We start from the raw sequence: 21,340 nt of genomic DNA, 5'->3' as shown, positions 1-21,340 counted from the left end.
AGAATTAAAATTTCGGCCTTCCACTCAACTACTATTAACACAGCGTGAATACAATTATTTATAGCGTAGTTTGTAGCGGCTTATTCTGCGACTTTGTATACCGATTTTTATTAAATTCTCTTCAGCCGTTTTCTCGTGATGCCTGTACAGACAGACAGACAGACAGACAGACAGACAGACAGACAGACAGACAGACAGACAGACATTACGGAAAATTAAAAAGTGCGTTTCCTTGTTACTGTGGACACGACTGATAGAGAACTGCCATCCTTTTTTAAATTCTGAGCAAAGTACTGACAAAACTCTTATTTATATACATAGACTACATTAAAATCGATACATGTTTCATCCCTAGCGGGACATAATCAGTCGACACACGAATGACAGACCTTATAAAAAGTCACATGCATATTGGTACATACACACAGTGAAAAATACCTCCGCTTTATACATAAAAACGACGTATGACGTCTTGTCCTTTAAAAATCAAATGTGTGTGCAACTTCGATACAAATCTTAAGGAGTCGGTCCGTATGTTGAGCATAATTGATGTTGATGGATTGAGTTGTTCAAAAATGTGGAACATTCGCTTTATAGGTGGAACATTTGAGAAGGACTGCATGGTTGTTGGCGGTGTACTGTGTAAGTAATCCCCTGGCGAGCTGTCACGTATGAATCAATCTGGCTCCTCCAAGGTTACGGCCTTCACCTGTCATCTTCACCATTAGATTTCATCTTAAGTAGGGCGCTGTCCTCACAGATGCGTTGTATGATTTTTTAGTTCACTCCTTAGGACGTTTTTCGTTATCAGTTGCTTGAGAATATTGTTTGTCAACGTGTATTTCCTCAAGGAGTAACGTTATCAGGTCTGATTTTAATCGTGGCACATCATCGACTTGCTTGACCCAGGCTTCTGTCTTTCTATTGCGTGCCTTGGTCTACTTTTCTTGTCCCCGACTGCGGTGATCTTAAGTTTTCAAGGTCTAGGGAGTATTTCATGGCCCTTCCTTTCGATTATTCAACATCCTCACTCGTTGACGGTCGGAACTCTTCGCTTTTCTGCTTCAATTATTACCAAGTTCTAATATTTTGTCCCCTTAAGGTACACTTGAGGAGCTGTAAGAAAATATATGTAGTCTTTGTCGACCTTACTAAAGCTTCCAGTACAATCGAACACTCATATCTTATGAGTGCTTTGTCCAAGCAAGGAGTGTCAAATCCTTATATAAACATTCCTTAACATATCTACCATCATAGTAAAGTAAGAGTCAAACTTGAGACAGCTGGGGAACTTCTAAAACTTGAAGAGTAATATCACCTAAGCTATTCGTCCCCCTTGAGATCTGCAGATAATCTTGTTCACTTTTCAGAGGAGTACTCTGAGTTCGATTAATGTTGAATGGCCTGCATGAGCACAGCAACATTCTCTGATGGTATATTTCTTATAAACAGGGGCTGATGACCATGAAATTTTCTCTATATAAAGGAGTCACAGCAACCATCATCACCATCGCTGATTGATTCAGTACCATGACGAGTAAATATTTCCATGTCAGCGACTCGCATATTTGCGGAGATATTTGCAAGTTTGCGAAAAATATAATCTCGAATATATCTCTTGCGGTAAAAAAGTACATGAAAAATGAAAGGACATTTTGTTTATGTTCCGAGGTATCTGTGGAACAGCAGAGGTGAAAGAAGGTGCGGGGGTGAACGGGCCTCAAAATACGAAATTAAAGTTAAGATAAAATTTAACAAGGTTTACCGGGCGAGTTGGCCGTGCGCGTAGAGGCGCGCGGCTGTGAGCTTGCATCCGGGAGATAGTAGGTTCGAATCCCACTATCGGCAGCCCTGAAAATGGTTTTCTGTGGTTTCCCATTTTCACACCAGGCAAATGCTGGGGCTGTACCTTAATTAAGGCCACGGCCGCTTCCTTCCAACTCCTAGGCCTTTCCTATCCCATCGTCGCCAAAAGACCTCTCTGTGTCGGTGCGACGTAAAGCCCCTAGCAAAAAAAAATTAACAAGGTTATATTTTCTTTGCAAAAGAAAGAAATAACAAGCATGGTAGGTACAGAGTAGCAAGGCAACAAAAGTACAATTACAGTATTTACAGGATTTGGGCTTCGAGGCCCGAACTCACAATTCTTGAGCAATTAGCCCAGTTTTACCCCAAAACAAGTTTCAACAGAGGGGCAGAAAACCCCATTCATGCCCAGGAGCACTTGCTCCAAATTACACAGTAAAGCCTCCTTGAGGCGCCCAGAAAACAAAATTTTCAAGAAAGAGCAACTCGCTCTCAAAATTTAAGCCTGTCAAAGGCCACACCAAATTCCACCTTCAAGCTGTCCTCTAAGGACATAAACACAGGGGTAAAATACCCAACCTACTGAGGCCTATTAAGAGAGAAAAGGTTAATTGCATGGCCTCTAAAATACCAATTTGAGAGGAGGCGATCTGCACTCCTAATACATTTTGTTTAAAACCTAATCTGGCTCTAGGCCGCTAATGCAAGGGCTAATCCCATACTAAAGAGGTGACTTTAGAAAGAAACAATTTACATTACGTTAAGGAAGAATATGTTGTGAAAAATAAGTTCACCTCAAAACAATATGAGTGGGAGCTCGAGCGGGTTAAGCACTCTCTATCCCAATATGTAGCTTCAAAGAGAATAGATACTAAGAGTCTTTACATTTTAGGGAAAAGTTACATGGTGGAAAAGCTTCGGACCCGCCCCGAGAGTTAAACTGCTGAGCTAGCAAGAAAAGAAGTTATTAAACGGCCATTACCTTATGGATGAACTGCTGCCCGAAGAAAGAGGCGCTTCCCGTCCCCTGCTGCTTACTTTACACACAGAAAGATGTTACTGAAGTGGCCCGGAGACCCGAAAATCAGCAGTTTATATACTCTCGCGGAAAGTTCGAGGCGTTTCAGGAATGAGAACACCCGCCCACAAAAACTTTATTGGCTAGGGTTAAACAAGATATTCAAGTTGGAGAAGATACACCTGATTGGTCATAAATTAATTAAAGAAATTCGGGATTGGCTAAATTCAAAACCATGGGACAGAAAGGGTTATACAGCCAACTTAAACAATAACAGAAAGAAATTTAACAAGGAACAAACTTTTGAAATAAAAATTTCTCCAAAAAACAGTTCTTTCACTTCGCACTAGGGTGCACCATTGTAGTTCTTCAGTAGTGTCCTCTAGAAGAGAAAGTTCACACTTCTTACTACAGGCAAAACAAAAATGCATCGAAAACGACCCAGTTCAGAAACTCCAAAATTTCCAAGTAGTGACATCTTCTTAGAAACTTGAAAATTAACACCTTAGATAAAGTTCAGACTTACTCCAGTAGGGGAGTTTCAACTGGCGCAAGGTTTGAATTAGCGACGTGGAGGTGTACCGCCCGGTACAGTTTACATCACCTCTGTTGCTACAGTTTTTTGTGATGTGATAAACAAACCAAATCATACCATCAAATATATATATAAAAACAAGTACATATACAAATAGACCAACAAAGATTAAAAAAACAGATAATAATCGAACGGAAGCCACTTTCGAATTCTGTATACCTAATCGGAGTAAAAAGCGAATTATGAGGCGAAAATTTGATGTGTACACACAAAATTATAAGTTGATAATCCACGAACCTACTACGCTAGCGTAGCAGGGGGAGAGGTGATACTCCCACGTGTCGCGTCCCAGGTGGCGGATACGGGGGTCCTAACCGCCTTGCCGGCGACTTGAGGGAAATAAAATACCTCTCGCGCACCAAACACACACCCCTTGCGGGTGGGGGACACACATGTAGAATACACCCGCGGTATCCCCTGCCTGTCGTATGAGGCGACAAAAAGGGGCGACCTAAGCGCGGACATGGATTGCGGTTTGGTAAAATGTGTTGGACCTCCTGTGGATGGGAGGGATTGAATACATCCATAGGCACTCTCTGCCTGCCACGAACCTGCTACGAAGGCGTAGCACGGGGAGAGGTGATACTCCCACATGGCGCGTCCCAGGTGGCGGATAGAGGGGTCCTAACCGGCTTGCCGGCGGACTTGAGGGAAATAAAATACCTCTCGCGGACCAAACACACTACCCCCTGCGGGTGGGGGACGCACATGTAGAATACACCCACGGTGCCCCCCTGCCTGTCGTATGAGTCGACTAAAAGGGGCGACCTAGGCGCGGACATGGATTGCGGTTTGGTATAAAGTGTTGGGCCTCCTGTGGACGGGAGGGGTCGAGTACATTCACAGGTAATCCCTGCCTGTCGTAGAAGGCGACTTAAAGGGACATGTGGCCATGGTCCCCTCTTTATTTTTTATTATTTTTCCTAGGGTCAGATGTAGACCATTCGAAATTTTGATGTGCGTGCTGCTCGGCGATGGAGCTCCTATGTGTGCGCCTACGCTCGAAAGCCCGTGCCAGCAACCACCCAGGACGCGGCGGGTGGGAGTGTCATGTACCCGGGCAGTAGTATCCGCCTGACAACGCAGGTCCCCGCACAGCCGAATGCCAGAAGGACATATTCTTATTAATTATTTTTTTTCCTTTTTTTTCTATATTTAGTCCACGAACCTGCTACGAAGGCGTAGCAGGGGGAGAGGTGATACTCCAACGTGGCGCGTCCCAGGTGGCGGATAGGGGGGTCCTAACCGGCTTGCCGGCGGACTTGAGGGAAATAAAATACCTCTCGCGGACCAAACACACTACCCCCTGCGGGTGGGGGACGCACATGTAGAATACACCCGCGGTTCCCCCTGCCTGTCGTATGAGTCGACTAAAAGGGGCGACCTAGGCGCAGACATGGATTGCGGTTTAGTAAAATGTGTTGGACCTCCTGTGGATGGGAAGGGTCGAGTACATTCACAGGTAATCCCTGCCTGTCGTAGAAGGCGACTAAAAGGGTCATGTGGCCATGGTCCCTCTTTATTTTATTATTATTTTTCCGAGGGTCAGGTCTAGACCATTCAAAATTTTGATGTGCGTGCTGCCCGGAGATAGGCCTCTTACGTGTGCGATTACGCCCAAAAGCCCGCAACTGTCCACCCAGGACCATTGCGTGGTGGGAGCGCCATGTACCTTGGCAGTAGTATCCGCCTGACAACACAGGTACCCGCACAGCCGAATGCCAGAAGGACATATTATTAATTATTTTTATTTTTTTCTCTATATTTTGTGCTCTGTACACGCTATGGGGTACATGCTATTGCGGGTGACTGGAGGAAGGGAGTCTTAGTGCTCATTGCCTCAGTCATCCCGTATTAGGCATCGTTCAACATCGGACCCCGGGCAGTACCTGCCATGACCAGGTGGGTATTGCCTTGGCTGCTTGTTTCGGCTACAGAGACCCCTGATCGGAGTGGGTGGCATTCGGGGAGGATGCTATCGGGCATGGCTTCCAAACGAAGTCGGCTCTCTCAAGGTGGTCCCCCACCTAAGTCTTTAACTTTTGCTTCCCTGAAAGGTTCAACTCCCTGGGAACATGGGATCCAGCTTCCCTAGGTTTCTGGTCGCTAGCAGAAGCGATGGGCACGATTTTAAGCTGGTGAAGTCGATCCTTTTTAGTAGACACATCGAAGGCGTCTATGGCGAACTGGAGGAACCTAAGAAAATGCGCAACGGTAGTTTGCTTCTAAAGACTCGTACAGCACTGCAAGCTGATCAGTTGCTTAAGTGCGAGCACTTTGTCGAAATCCCCGTCAAAGTGGAGGAGCATAAGTCCTTGAACCTGGTTCGCGGAGTCATCTTTCACCGCGACCTTATTTTGAACACTGACGACGAGTTGATGGAAGACATGAAGAACCGTGGCGTGACACACTTCCGGCGCATTACGCGCAAGGTCTACGGTGAAGACGTTGCCACTGGTGCCTTCATTGTCTCTTTCAATTTGTCAGTGTCAGGTCAAGGTAACAACTTATCGTTGCGATGTGAGGCCGTACATCCCGCCTCCTATGCGATGCTATCAATTCAAGCGATTCGGACATATGGTATCTCGCTGTTCGAATCAGGCTGTATGTGGTACATGTGGACGAGTAGCTCACGGCGCGGAGGAGTGCACAACTCCATACAAGTGCACTAACTGCTCCGGTTTCCATTCTCCTCGGGATCGGAATTGTCCGACATACCTGAGTGAGAAGAAGATCCAGGAGATCAAGACCCTGGATGGTCTTTCCTATCAGGAAGCGCGCCGTAAGTTTAATTCTACAAATACACCTGCCCGTACACTCAAATATAGCTTGATAGCTCAGAGTCTTCCAGGTTCGTCATTTACGACCTCGATACCTGTCCAGACCGCTGCGCCCAAGGCCACTGTTGCTGCTCCCAGCAACGTCGCAAATAGTCAAAGCTCTAAGGGGCGGGGGGACCACCCCTAAGGAGGTCGACGATAGTCGTGCCCCAGCCGGCGAGGGCAGCATCGTCGACCAGGGCTGGAAAACCATCTCCCAGTCCGTCTAAACCTGAAAAAAGGAGGGGAAGGGGAGCGCCCGTCCTGAGCGCTCTCGGACATCCCCCGCGAAGGAGAAGTCATGCACCCCATGTGGTGGGTATGAGTCTGCGCCAGGAGGCACTCCTGCTCCCAAACTTGCGCGCTTTCCTCGTAGGGGACCTACTCGCCCCCGAAAAGCGTTGAATTTTCTGGGCGGCACCCCTGGCATCTTTTGATGACGGGATGGATGTCGCGCTGTCCTCTACATCTACGGGTATAGAAGTAGATAGTGTTTAGGCTTACGAGCATTTTGTCGCTTATAACCTAACACTCCTTTTATAGTTCACACTATGGCACTATGACAGTAGAATTGTAAGGGTTATGACAGGCATCTTGCTGAGTTACGTCAGCTCATTAGTGAGTACGCAGCGAGTATAGTCTGTATTCAGGAGACCAACTTCAGACCTGATCATCACACGGTCTTGAGAAATTTCAGATTATACTCGACAGAACGGTACTATGCTCACAGGGCTTCCGGTGGTGTTGGCAATTTTGTACGTTCTGACACCTACAGCGAAGAGGTTCCATTAAGAACCCCACTTGAGGCTGTCGCTGTTAGCGATCCGCTGCCTGTCATAACAACAGTGTGTAATGTTTATCTTCCACCAGGCCAGCATCTGAACATAAATGATGTCTCTGATCTTATAGCTCAGCTTCCACCACCCTTCATCTTATTGGGAGATTTTAACGCCCTTCACGCCATATGGGGCTCTGAGACGCCTTGCCCCCGAGGAAGAGAGCTGGAAGCACTACTAACAGATCTGGATTTATGTATTTTGAACACAGGGGAACCAGCTCACTTTAGTGTACGTTACGGCACATATTCTCGCATAGACATAAGTCTCTGCAGCCGTACGTTGGTTCTGCTGTTTCGGTGGAATGCACACGATGATCTCTGTGACAGTGACCATTTTCCCATCATCCTTACTTTGTTGAAACATAAATCCGTCGGGGCTCCTCCTCGATGGATACTTAAAAATGCTGATTGGCCAAAGTATCTGGCTCCGGGAATTACGATCCTGATTTCCTTGCTCTGAAGCGGGAGGCGGAACGTCATCACCTTAGTTTTGCCACCCAAGCTTCAGAGGACTACAACGTGCCCTTTACGGAGTGGGAACTCCGCAGCGCCTTAGCGCTTTGCAAGGACACGTCTCCTGGACCGGACAACATCCATAACCAGATGTTGAAACACCTTAGTGATGATAGTCTACTATATCTCCTTCGTGTGTTCAACCGAATCTGGACAGAGGGTGCTTTTCCGTCTCAGTGGCGAGAGGGCATAGTCATTCCTGTCCTCAAGCCTGACAAAGATCCTAAGTATGCAGGAAGTTACAGACCGATTTGTCTTACAAACTGCCTGTGTAAGCTGTTTGAGAGGATGGTAAATCGCCGACTCGTGTGGTGTCTGGAGAAACAAGGACTCCTGTCCGAGTACCAATGTGGATTTCGATCCACCACTGACCACTTGGTACGCCTTGGAGAGTTCTATCCAGGATGCGTTTCTCCGCAAACAGCACTTGGTAGCTGTTTTCTTTGACTTAGGAAAGGCCTAAGACACCACATGGCGATATGGTATCCTTTCAGTCCTGCTCAATGGAGATACCGAGGTAACTTGCCGGCGTTTATTGCGAATTGCGAATTTCTTGTCACTCCGTCTATTCCGTGTCCGAGTAGGGAGGACATATTCGCAATACCATGTTCAAGAAAATGGAGTACCACAGGGATCGGTCCTTAGTGTCACTCTGTTCGCGATTGCCATTGTACCGGGTGGTACACCTCCATGCCGCTAATTCAAACTTTGCGCCAGTTGAAACTCCTCTACTGGAGGAAGTCTGAACTTTATCTACTGTGTTGATTTTCTAGTTTCTCAGAAGATGTCACTACTTGTAAATTTTGAAGGTTCTGAAGTGGGTCGTTTTCGATGTATTTTTGTTTTGCCTGTAGTAAGAAGTGTGGACATTCTCTTCCAGATGGCACTTCTGAAGAAATACAATTATGCACCCTAGTGCGAAGTGAAAGAACTATGTTTTTGAAGAAATTTTGTGTTTATAATTTTGTTCTTTGTTAAATTTCTTTCAGTTATTGTTTATGTTGACAATATTAACCCCTTCCTTCCGCCCGGTTTGAATTTAGCCAATCCCGAATTTCTTTAATTAATTTATGACCAATCAGGTGTATCTTCTTCAACTTGGAGATGTTGCTTAACCCTAGCCAATAAAATTCTTGTGGGAGGGTGTTCTCATTCCTGAAACGCCTCGAACTTCCCGCGAGAGTATATAAACTGCTGATTTTCGGGTCTCCGCGCCACTTCAGTAACATCTTTCAGTGTGTAAAGTATGTAGCAGGGGGCGGGAAGCGCCTCTTTCTTCGGGCAGCAGTTCATCCAAAAGGTAATGGCCGTTTAATAACTTCTTTTCTTGCTAGCTCAGCAGTTTAACACTCGGGGCAGGTCCGAAGCCTTTTACCATGTAACTTTCCCTTAAAATGTAAAGAGACTCGGTATCAATTCTATCTGTTTAAACTATAAATTGGGATAGAGAGTGCTTAACCCTCTCGAGCTCCCACTCATATTGCTTTGAGGTGAACTTATTTTCTTAACCGTTTCTTCCAGTCTAGCGTAATGTAAATTGTCTTCTCATATAAGTCACCTCTTTAGTATGGGATTAGCCCTTGCATTAACAGCCTAGTGCCAAGTAGGTTTTAAGCAAAATGTATTAGGAGTGCAAGAACGCCTCCTCTCAAATTGGTATTTTAGAGGCCGTATAATTGACCTGTTTCCTTACTTAATAGGCTTCAGTAGGTTGGGTATTTTTTTTTTTTACCCCTGTTTTCATGTCCTTCGAGGACAACTTGAAAGTGGAGTCTGGTGTGGCCTTTGATAGGCCCGAACTTAAGAGCAGGTAGCTCTTTCTTAAATTTTGTTTCTGCGCGCCGCGAGGAGGCTTTACCGTGTAAAGTGCTCCTAGGCATGATTGGGGTCTTCTGCCCCTTTGTTGAATTCTGTATATCGTAAGGTTGGGCTTATAGCTCAAGAATTGTGTGTCTGGTTCTCGGAGCCCGAATCCTGTAATCACTGTAATTGTACATTTTCGAATTGTGTTTCGGCTACTGAGTACCTGTTCTATTTGTTATTTCTTAATCTTGAAAAGAAAATATAACCTTGTTAAATTTTATCTTAACTTTAATTTCGTATTTTGAGACCTGTTCACCCCCGCACCTTCTTTCACCTCTGCCGTTCCACAGATACCTCGGAACAGCCATAAACGGTATTGTTGCTGCTGCTGGTCCAGTAGTTATACCGTTGCTATATGTGAATGATTTTGCTCTGCACTATAGCTCGCGTAATATGGCAGTCGCAGAGCGACAATTACTTCAAGCTATTAGGAGGGTGGAGCAGTGGACCTTAGAACATGGCTTTCGGTTTCCTGCCGCAAAGACCTCTTTTGTCCACTTTTGTCGTCAACGTACTCTTCACCCTCATCCGGAGCTTTATTTAGGAAATGTCGTTCTTCCAATTGTTGACACTTACCGATTTCTTGGGCTCCTTTTCGATAGTAATTATCGTGGGAGCCACACGTGCGGCAGCTAAAAGTGCAATGCACCAAGAGGCTTAATCTCTTGAAGTTTCTTAGCAGCACTAATTAGGGTGCGGTTCGCACGGTGCTCCTTCGATTCTATCGGGCACACATTTTATCCTGGTTAGACTACGGCAGTGCAGCATATGGCTCAGCAAGGCCAAGCGTGCTTGGGAAGCTGAACAGTATCCACCACAGCGGGGTTAGTTTGGCGACGGGAGCTTTTCGAACAAGCCCCATCGGTAGCTTACTCGCTGAATGTGGTGCGCCGCCTTTACACCTGAGGCGCCAGCAATGCCTCTGTCATACGCTGCATATTTGCGACAGATGCCACTTCACCCGAGCTATCCTTGCGTACTCAATAATAGAAACCATCGTCTGTACGCTGCTTGTCCTCGAGCAACGCGGCCGGTTGGAATACGCTTCAATAGCAGTCACAGATTATTTGATGTACGTTCGGTTCCCTGCCTAGTCAGACAACCAAGTGGGCCCGTGGATAACAGGACGACCTGAGTGCACACTGGCCCGAAGGAAAACACGGACCGTTCGATTTATCGGAGGCTCTTCCTATCCGTTTTTAGCCGGTATCCAGGTTCAGTCGTTGTTTACACGGATGGTTCGAGGGCAGAAACGAAGGTGGGCTGTGCGTTCGTTGTCGACAATGATAGGTTTCTTTTTGCTCTCCCAGAAACCTGAAGTGTGCACACAGCACAGCGCTATGCTATCTGTGAAGCTTTGCGGTACACGCTGTCCGATGAGCGCCGACATTTTCTGGTGCGTACTGACTCCTTGAGGTCGCTACAGTCTACTGATCCACGAATCTGCTGCGCAGGCGTTGCAGGAGTAGAGGTGATACTCCCACGTGGCGCGTCTCAGGTGGCGGATAGGGGGTCCTAACTGGCTTGCCGGCGGACTAAGGGAAATAAAATACCTCTCGCGCACCAAACACACTACCCCCTGCGGGTGGGGTACGCACATGTGGAATACACCCGCGGTATCCCCTGCCTGTCATAAGAGGCGACTACAAGGGGCGACCAAGGGATGATTGAATTAGAACCATGAAACTACTCTTGATTCGTACCATCATGCGGGGAACACCATGGGTTGCATGTACTTGCGAGTAGTATCACTAACTTGGTACGAAAGAGGTTTGTGATTAATTGCAGTATAAAGCCTGGCCTGGTGGATTTCAGTACCCGTGCGTTTTACCCATGTGGGCAACACCGCGGGTCTGGGCGTAGCCTGTGAGTTGTACCGCTATATGAGCGACACCGTGGGTCTGCGTTGCCTGTGATTAGTACTCACTATGTGAGGAACACCACGGGGCCGTTGCGACCGGCACCCGTGACTAGTACCCTAGGTGAGGAAACTTATCGGTTTGCGTTGGCTGTAAGTGGCGCCATTGTGTACGAAACACCATAGGTCTGCGTTACCTATACGAAGTACAATACTTGTGAGTAGTACCATCTTGGGTGGAACACCGTGAGTCTTCGCTACTTTTGATTAATACCCCAAAATGACAAATACCATGGTTCTACTTTACTCGCGACATGTACCATTCTGTGGGGCCTTAGTCGTGGATTTTGCACCCCTATTGACATCGAGCATCATTGTGCTTTATAAGTGGTCCCTTGGTGAGTAATACTCTTATTCACGGTCTTTTTTTTTTGTGTCTGATCGACTGTTCTTGTTTGTTTGTTTGTTTTTGCTTTTTGTAGGGTTCATGTCCATCCATTCATTCTTCATGACATCTTTTATTTCATTTTGATCAGTGGATTAATCTGAATTTTTGTTATTTCATTTCGTACCATTAGGGCCCGATGACCTCGATGTTAGTCCCCTTTAAACAACAAGCATCATCATCATCATCATCATCATCATCAGTCTACTGATGCTTGTGTTCCTCGGTACCCTCTGGCGCAGTGGATCTAAGACCTGATGGCCGGGTGTACGGATGCCGACACCAGAATCACGTTATTCGGCTCCCAAGCCACATGGATCTAGTGGGAAACGAGTTAGAGATAAGGCTGCCAAGGAGGCAGGTACATTGCCGCCGTTGCCATACAAGGTTCCAGCAAGTGTCAGCTGTCAGCTGAGACATTTGGTTATCTGCCATTGGGAGATGGAGTGGCAGGGCATTCCACTTCCAAATTAGCTGATAGCGATAAAAGGTACAACGAAGGTATGGAAGTCTTCCCATCGTGCTGCTCGGAGGGAAGAAGTGTTGTTATGTCGTCTTCGGATCGGCCACGGTATAGTAATGCACTCCTATTTACTTAAAGGAGAACCCCCTCCGGTGTGTATATGCGGCCATCACCTTACCGTGGTACAAATCCTTACGGAGTGCGTCGACCTGTTCCATCTGCGGCGTAGTCTAAAACTCACGAGTACCAGGTCCCTCATCGTGCGAGATGACGAGCAGTAACCTCACCTCGTCATCCGTTTTATGAGGGATAGTGGCATTGTTTCTCGTGTGTAATAATGCTCTTGTATTAGTGTATTTCTTCCCCTGCGGGTGGGGGACGCAGGTGGAGAATACACACACGGCATTTCCTGTCGTAAGAGGCGACTAAAAGGGGCCCAAGGGGCTCTCAACTTGGGAGCGTGGTTTTGCGACCACGGGGCCCTTAGCGTAGATCTGGCATTGCTTCCACTTACTTGTGCCAGGCCCCTCACTTTCATCTATCCTGTCCTACGTCCCTTGGTCAACTCTTGTTCTTTCCCGACCCGGACGGTAATAAAGCATTCGAGACCTAGGGAGTCTTTCATTTTCACGCCCTTCGTGACCCTTGCCTTTCTTCGTCCTTTGCTTCATTTTTCGAAGTGACGGATCCCTTCTTATTTCTTCCTTTTTCTCTGTCTACCCCGTGTGGGTGGGGGATGTAGACGAAGAATACACCCACGGTAACCCCTGCCTGTCGTGAGAGGCGACTAAAAGGGGCGACCAAGGGATGATTGTTTTAGAACCATGAAACTACTTTTGATTAGTACCATCACGCGGCGGACACCATGGGGTTGCCTGTACTTGCGAGTAGTACCACTATGTTAGGTATGTCGGATCCCTTCCATTTTTTTCTATCTCATTTGTGTTATATATAGAGGATGGTTGCCTAGTTGTACTTCGCCTTACAAAAATCACCACCGCGCCCACAGAATAAGTTTGTGATCAGTAGCAGCAGTGGTTCTCTGTGGGTTTACAGTATCTGTGATTATTAGCACTATATGCGGAACACCACGGGCTTACGTTGCCTGTGATTAGTACCACTTTACCAGTGACTAGTAGCATTAATAGGGGCCGGTGACCTGGATTTTGGACCCCTTTAGATAATGAGTATCATTCCGTAATGAAGTCGTTTGAATTGGATCCACTGATAGTTATTGTTTCACTATCATTTGTTCGTCATCATTCGTTTTAGATTCTATCAGTGGATAATTTTGAAGTCTGAAATTTCATTTCGTTGCACCTTGTACCATTAGGGGCGGATGATCTAGCTGTTAGCCACCCTTAAACAATCATTATCGTCATCATCAGCAGGATTCGAAGCAATGCATGCTGGCAGCTGCGTGACTCGTACCGCGCGGCAAACTCACAATTCTTTAATTGTTGAGAAAACAGAAAATGCAGAGTACCACGAACCTATTTCGCTGGCTTAGAAGGGTGGGGGGGGGGGGGGCGGAAGGGTGATATCCCCACGTGGCGCGTTCCAGGTGGCGGGTAAGAGGATCCTAACCGGCTTTCCGGCGGACTTGTGCGAAATAAAATAGCTCTCGCGGACCAAACACATAACCTCCTGTGGGTCGGGGACGCAGACGAAAAATAAACCCACGGTATCCCCTGCCTGTTGTAAGAGGCGACTAAAAGGGGCGACCCAGGGCCGAGGAATACCATGGATCTAAGTTACCTAGGAGTAGTACACTCATGTGAGGAACACCATGGGTCCGGGTGTTACATGTGGTTGGTCCTTGAGCCTGTATTCGACCAAGGCGGCGGCACGAGCATTCGGCTGCACGGACTAATGTCCGTGTGCCGTAACGCTGCACTGGAATGTGTCGGTTACTGTGAGCAACACCACGAGTATACGTGGCCTGTGATTAGTTCCACTAAATGAGGAACAACACGGGAATACCGGCGCCCGTCATTAGTCCCACTATGTATGGAACACCATGGGCATGCGTTGCTTGTAAGTTGCACCCTTATGTGCGAAACACCATGGGTTTGTGTTACTTGCGAGTGGTACCATTGTGTTTGATATACCACGGGTCTACAGTACCTATGAGTAGTACCACCATTCGAGGCATACCATCAGTGTACCTACCTGTGATTAGTACCACTATAGGAGGAACACTATGCTTCTGCTTTGCCAGTTATTTGTTGCATTATAAGGGGCCTGTGACCTGGATATTAGACCCCTTTTAGCCACGAACCTACTACGCTGGCATATCAGCGGGAGAGGTGATACTCCCACGTGGCGCGTCCCAGGTTGCGGATAGGGGAGTTCTTGCCGGCGGACTTGAGGGAAATAAAATACCTCTCGCGGACCAAACACACAACCCCCTGTGGGTGGGGGCGCAGAGGAAGAATACACCCACGGTATCCCCTGCCTGTCGTAAGAGGCGACTAAAATGGAAAACCAAGGGATGATTGTATTAGAACTATGAAACTACTTGTGATTAGTACCACCACGCGGGGAACACACTGGGTCGCTATTACTTGCGCGTAGTACCACTATGTTAGGTACCAAATAGGTTTGTGATTAGTAGCAATCAGAAGCACCGTGCGGTCAGGCTTTTTTTTTTTGTTAGGGGCTTTACGTCGCACCGACACAGATAGGTCTTATGGCGACGAAGGGATAGGAAAGGCCTAGGAGTTGGAAGGAAGCGGCCGTGGCCTTAATTAAGGTACAGCCCCAGCATTTGCCTGGTGTGAAAATGGGAAACCACGGAAAACCATCTTCAGAGCTGCCGATAGTGGGACTCGAACGTACTATCTCCCGGATGCAAGCTCACAGCCGCGCGCCTCTATGCGCATGGCCAACTCGCCCGGTCGGTCAGGCTTTTACGGTACCTGTGTTTAGTAGCACTACATGAGCGACACCAGGGTGCTGGCTTGCCTGTGATTAGTACCCACAATATGAGGAACACCACGGTATAGTACGAGTCCCTGTGGTTAGTACACTTATGTGATGAAAACCATGGATTTGCATTGCCTGTAAATGGCGCCGCTATGTGTGAAACACCATAGGTCTGTATTACATGCGCGAATTTCATTACCTGTGAGTAGTACCACAATGTGTGGAATACCGCGAGTCTACGATACTTTTGATTAATACCGCACCATGTCAAATATCATGGTTCTATTTTCCAAGCGATAAGTACCATTATGAGAGGCCGATGGCCTATATTTTGGACCCCTTTACCTTGCAATGATCATCGATTCAGTCGAGCTATAGAAGCAGTCCCTTGGTCAGTATTAGTATTGTTTTCCGTCAGTTTCTGAGACTGAGGCATTGCGGGTCGACTCCACTGATTGTTTTAACTTCATATCCATCCGTTCATTTTTCGTCCTCACGCTTTGAATTCTGGTCAGTGGAGGATTTTGAATTTTTATTATGTCATTGTGTTTCGTCTCATTTCGTACCATCAGGGGCCGCGGACCTAGATGTTAGGCCCCTTAAAACAACAAACATCATCATCATAATCATCAGACCCCTTTAGAAAATATGCATCATCCCATTGATTAAGGCATTGTGAATTGGATCCACTGATTGTTTTCGATACATTATTATTTTTTTCATCATTAGTTTTAGAGTCTGGTCAGTGGATACGTTTTGAAATTTTCATTTTCATTTCGTTGGACCTTTTACCATTAGGGGCCGATTAACTAGCGGTGAGGACCCTTTAAAAAACTTAACCCACGAATCTACTACGCTGGCGTAGCAGAGAGAGAGATAGATAGATAGATGGTACTCCCGCGTGGCGCGTCCCAGGGGTGCCCTAGTAGGCTTGCCGGCTGAATTGAGCGAAATAATGTGTCTCTTGCGGACCAAACACATCCCCCTGTGGGTGGGGGACTCAGACGAAAAATACATCCACGATATCCCTTTCCATTCATAAGAGGCGACGGAAAGGGGCGACCAAGTGATGATCGTATTAGAACCACAAGACTACTTGTAATTAGTACCATCACGCAGGGAACACCACGGGTCACCTTTACTTGCGAGTAGTACCAATATGTTACGTAAACAATAGGTTTCTGTTCAGTAGCAACAGAGTGTGAATCAGGATGAGGTTTACAGTACCCATGATTAGTACCGCTACGTGCGGAACACAGGGGATTCGGTTGTCTGTAACTGGTACCACTATGTGAGAAACACCACGGGTCTGGGCGGTGCCTGTGATTAGTACCATTATACGAGCGGCACTCTGGGTCTGTGTTGTCTATGATTAGTACCCACTATGTGAGGAACACCACGAGGTAGTACAATTCCCTTTGGTTAGTACACTTATGTGTAGAACATCATAGTTTTGCGTTGCCTGTATGTGGCGCCGCAATGTGAGAAACACCATAGGTCTGCGTTACATGTGCGTATTACGTTACCTGTAAGTAGTACCATAGTGTATGGAATATCGCGAGTCTACGGTACTTTCGATTAGTTCCGCAACACAACATATACCGTAGTTTTATTCTATTAGCGATAAATACCATTATGGGATGACCTGGATTTTGGACCCCTTTAGACAACAAGCATCATCGATTCAGGATTGTGCTTTAGAAGCAGTCCCTTGGTCAGTAATACTATTGTTTTACGCTAGTTTCTGGGAATGTGGGACATTGCGGGTCGTATCCACTCGTTGTTTTAATTAAATTCATATTCATTCATTTATTCTTCGCCATCACGTTTTGAATTATATTCAGTGGATGATTTTTGACTTTTAAATTGTCATTACATTTCGTCTCATTTCGTACCTTTAAGGGCCGATGACCTAGATGTTAGGCCTCTTTAAACAACAAGCATCATCATAATCGTCATGAACAACAAACACATCATCATCATCATCATCATCATCATCATCTGAGATTGAGAATAAAATTTTGTTTCCCAAGATATGACATTCAATGGAAATTAGAATTTAGATTTAAATGCTTTACAGAAGTTACATGGCATACCCTAATTCATCATCCATCAACATTCACCACTGATTTGAATTTAGGACTCTACGCGTTTATGTAAAATTAGTACTTTAGAGGGTATTTGGAAGTTTTTAAAAAATATAATATTGCCAATTTTTTTTAGCAGTTGCACTTTTTTGATACAGCATTCGTAATATCGCGACGCCACTGTATTCTATTTACACAGGTTTTGAGTCTTAAGGGGCCCATAGACGTGCAATATTATTGCGCAAAGTGGATTGTACAATATATTGATAGCTGCCCACAGACGTACAATATTATTGCACAACAATCGGGTTTGTGCAATAAATAGAATCGTGTGGAGATAATATTGATGGTTGTGCAATATACTGTGCAAACCTGTCATAGACGTACATTATGCGTGGCAATATATAGTCAATCCATGCCGGTATTTTGTATGGTGAACACTCTTTTCTGCATCACGAAGCCGCTTCACTTCCTTCCGGAAGTTTGTACGCAGAGAACTATGTTTTTAAATAACTTCTTGCTTGTCGGCGTTCGGCAATTTTTGGCGATATTTCTCAATAAGCACCTCGTTCTGCTCACCTTTTTCTTTAACGCGATTACTGTACTCTTTGCCCTTAACCTTCCATAGAGCCTGAAGGCCATGGTACACTTCGATAAACTCCAAAATAAACATTTTCATCTCCTGTTTGTCTGCCATCACGACACGTTCTCCCCCACTTTTTGATACCTACTGGCAAGAGGACGGGATATTGCACAATATTGCCAACACACGACACAGTATTTTGCGATTTGCGCAATATATTTTAAACTTTTTTTGATATCGTACAATATATTGAACAAACTTTCAATATTAAATACACACTATCAGTTATATTGCACAAACCCCGATATTGCGCAATAATATTGCACGTCTATGGGCCCCTTTAAATTTAATACACAATTTGTGATTAAATTTAAATATAATTAGTATGTATACCTTAAACAGTACAAATACAAAATTATTTTACTCACCGTGGCATGTATCGATGGCGATATGATAAAGCAGAAGAACGATTAAATACAAGTTGCTCGTTGATACACCCATCATCACTATGCGCATATTCAGCTCTTCTGAAGCTGTTATCACTCGTACTAAACGTTATCTTTTACGCCACCTGATACGTTTCCAGCACGTCATGATGGGCGAGCACTGTACATTGTGTTACTTGACTCGTGGGTTCGACATCAACGACACCAGTACATGCCATTGCATGAGACTCACAAGTAATTGGAGATGCTTGGCGTACCAGGACTGCGGTTTGGATTTTGAAATTGCTTCCACTTCTGGTTATAATCCTCCCCGGGTAACCTTCGTTAATACACATTCGGGATCTGATAGCGCAATAACAATGTCACGAAATTTTCACCAAAATAGACGTTGCCCAAATACAGGATCATATGCGATTCTGAAATAGAACGCCAGGTCCCTGTCGTTCGGATTCTAAGTAAAATCGATCCCATTAAGAGGGGTCGATAGAATATATCCACGGTATCCCCTGCCTGTCGTAAGAAGCGAATTAATGAGGAAAAATGGGCTTTGAAATTGAGCGCGTGGGTTCCCCTAGCTGAGTTTGACATTGTTTCCACTTACTTGTCTCAGGATCCTCGCTTTTATCTTCGGTATCTGACCTCTCTTAGCCAACTTTTGTTCTCTACAACCCCAACGTTATCAGGTTACCGAGGCCTTAGAGAATCACCCCTTGTGGGTGGGGAACGCCGGTGATGAATACACCCACGGTATCCCCTGCCTGTCTTAAGAGGCGACTAAAAGAGGCCCCAGGGGCTCTCACAATGGTACTAATCACTAGTAAAAGAGAACCATGGTGTTCCTCCTACAGTGGGATTAATCACAGGTAAGGTGATATGTAACACACAATGGAACCACTCGAAGGTAGCACAGACCCATGGCGTTTCGCACATAAGGGCACCAGTCACAAGCAACGCAGACCCATGGTGCTCCTCACCTAGGTGTACTAATCACGGGCACCGGTTGGGTTTGGCGACTATGGGTCCCTTAGCTGAGTCCTGCATTACTTCCACTTACTTGTGCCAGGCTCCCCACTTTCATCTATCCTGTCCGACCTCCCTTGCTCAACTCTTGTTCCACGAACCTGCTACGCAGGCGTAGCAGGGGGAGAGGTGATACTCCCACGTGGCGCGTCCCAGGTGGCGGATAGGGGGGTCCTAACCGGCTTGCCGGCGGACTTGAGGGAAATAAAATACCTCTCGCGGACCAAACACACTTCCCCCTGCGGGTGGGGGACGCACATGTAGAATACACCCGCGGTATCCCCTGCCTGTCGTAAGAGGCGACTAAAAGGGGCGACCAAGGGCTGACTGAATTAGAACCATGAAACTAATTTTGAATCGTACCATCACGCGGGGAACACCATAGGTTGCCTGTACTTGCGAGTAGTACCACTAAATTCGGTACGAAATCGGTTTGTGATTAGTAGCAGTAAAAGCCTGGCCTGGTGGATTCCAGTACCCGTGCGTCGTACCCATGTGTGCAACACCGCGGGTCTGGGCGTAGCCTGTGAGTTGTACCACTATATGAGCAGCACCGTGGGTCTGCGTTGCCTGTGATTAGTACCCACTATGTGAGGAACACCACGGGAATACCGGCGCCCGTGTTTAGTACACCTAGGTGGGGAACCTTCTCGGTTTGCGTTGACTCTGAGTTGGGCCATTGTGTGAGACAAACCATAGGTCTGCGTTACTTGTACGTATTGCAATACTTGTGAGTAGTACCATCTTTTGTGGAACACCGTGAGTCTTCGCTACTTCTGATTAATACCCCAACATGACACATACCATGGTTCTATTTTACTCGCAACATGTACCATTCTGTGGGGCCTTAGACGTGGATTTTGCACCCACTTTAGACACCAAGCATCATTGTGCTTTATAAGTGGTTCCTTGGTCGGTAGTAATGTTATTTTCGATCTGTATTGAGTCCGATCCACTGGCTTTTGTTTGTTTGGTTTGTGTTTTGTTGAGTTCCTGTCCATCCATTCATTCTTCATGCCATATTTTATTTTTATTTTGGTCAGTGGATGCCTTTGCAATTTTTGTTCTTTCATTTCGTACCATTAGGGGCCGATGACCTTCGATGTTAGGCCCCTTAAAACAACAAGCATCATCATCATCATCATCAACTCTTGTTCTTTTCCGACTCCGACTGTTTTAGAGCATTCGAGGCCTAGGGAGTCTCTCATTTTCACGTCCGTTTTGGCCCTTGTCTTTCTTCGGTACTTCACTTTTCGAAGTGTCGAATCCATGCTCTTTTCTTTTTTTTCCCTCTCTCACTACCCCCTGTGGGTGGAGGACACAGACGTAGACTACACCCACGGTATCCCCTGCCTGTCATTAGAGACGACTAAAAGGGGCGACCAAGGTATAATGACATTAGAACCATGAGGTTACTTGCTATTAGTACCATTAAGTGCGGAACACCATGGGTCGACGTTACTTGCGAGTAGTACTACCTGGCGCGGGTCTGCGTTATGTAGGAGCAGTACCATTTCGTGCGAAACATTATGGATCTGAGTATTGCTTCTGAAAGAGGTCATCACATGTATTCCACTGGTCCGTTTCACTTTTTGTTACCTATGAGTAGTACCACTTTATGTGCAACACTCTGGGCCTCCGCTGCCTGCGGTTGGTACTACTGTGTGAGAAACACCACAGGAATACCGGCGCCCGTGATTAGTACACCTAGGTGAGGACCACCATGGGTCTGCGTTGCTTGTGAATGGTGCCCTTATGTGCGAAACGCCATGGGTCTGTGCTACCTGCGAGTGGTTCCATTGTGTGTTACATATCACCTTACCTGTGATTAATCCCACCGTAGGAGGAACACCATGGTTCTGTTTTACTAGTGATTAGTACCATTGTGAGAGGCCGTTGACCTGGATTTAAGACCCCTTTAGATGATGAGCATCTTCGCAGTAATTAAGACATTGTGAATTGGATCCACGGATTGTTTATGTTTCACGATCATTTTCTCATCACCACCCGTTTAAGATTCTACGTAGGCTGATCAACAAAGACCTGAGACGGATTTTT

The 21,340-nt window shown here is 46.1% G+C and overlaps 1 protein-coding gene across 1 annotated transcript in view; it reads right to left on the bottom strand.

Annotated features, from left to right (window-relative positions):
• LOC136872504 (uncharacterized) overlaps positions 1 to 18,351 on the bottom strand; it is a 122,715-nt gene extending 104,364 nt beyond the window's left edge. The window contains exon 1 of the mRNA XM_068227365.1: positions 18,245 to 18,351. Coding sequence (XP_068083466.1) covers positions 18,245 to 18,332 — 88 coding nt within the window. The 5' untranslated portion in view covers positions 18,333 to 18,351. The remainder of the gene's footprint in view (positions 1 to 18,244) is intronic.
• Positions 18,352 to 21,340: the final 2,989 nt, after the last annotated feature.

This window comes from Anabrus simplex, chromosome 4, assembly GCF_040414725.1.
Source record: "Anabrus simplex isolate iqAnaSimp1 chromosome 4, ASM4041472v1, whole genome shotgun sequence".
In the NCBI taxonomy this organism is placed as follows: domain Eukaryota; kingdom Metazoa; phylum Arthropoda; class Insecta; order Orthoptera; family Tettigoniidae; genus Anabrus; species Anabrus simplex.
This window is presented reverse-complemented; position numbering and strand designations above follow the sequence as displayed.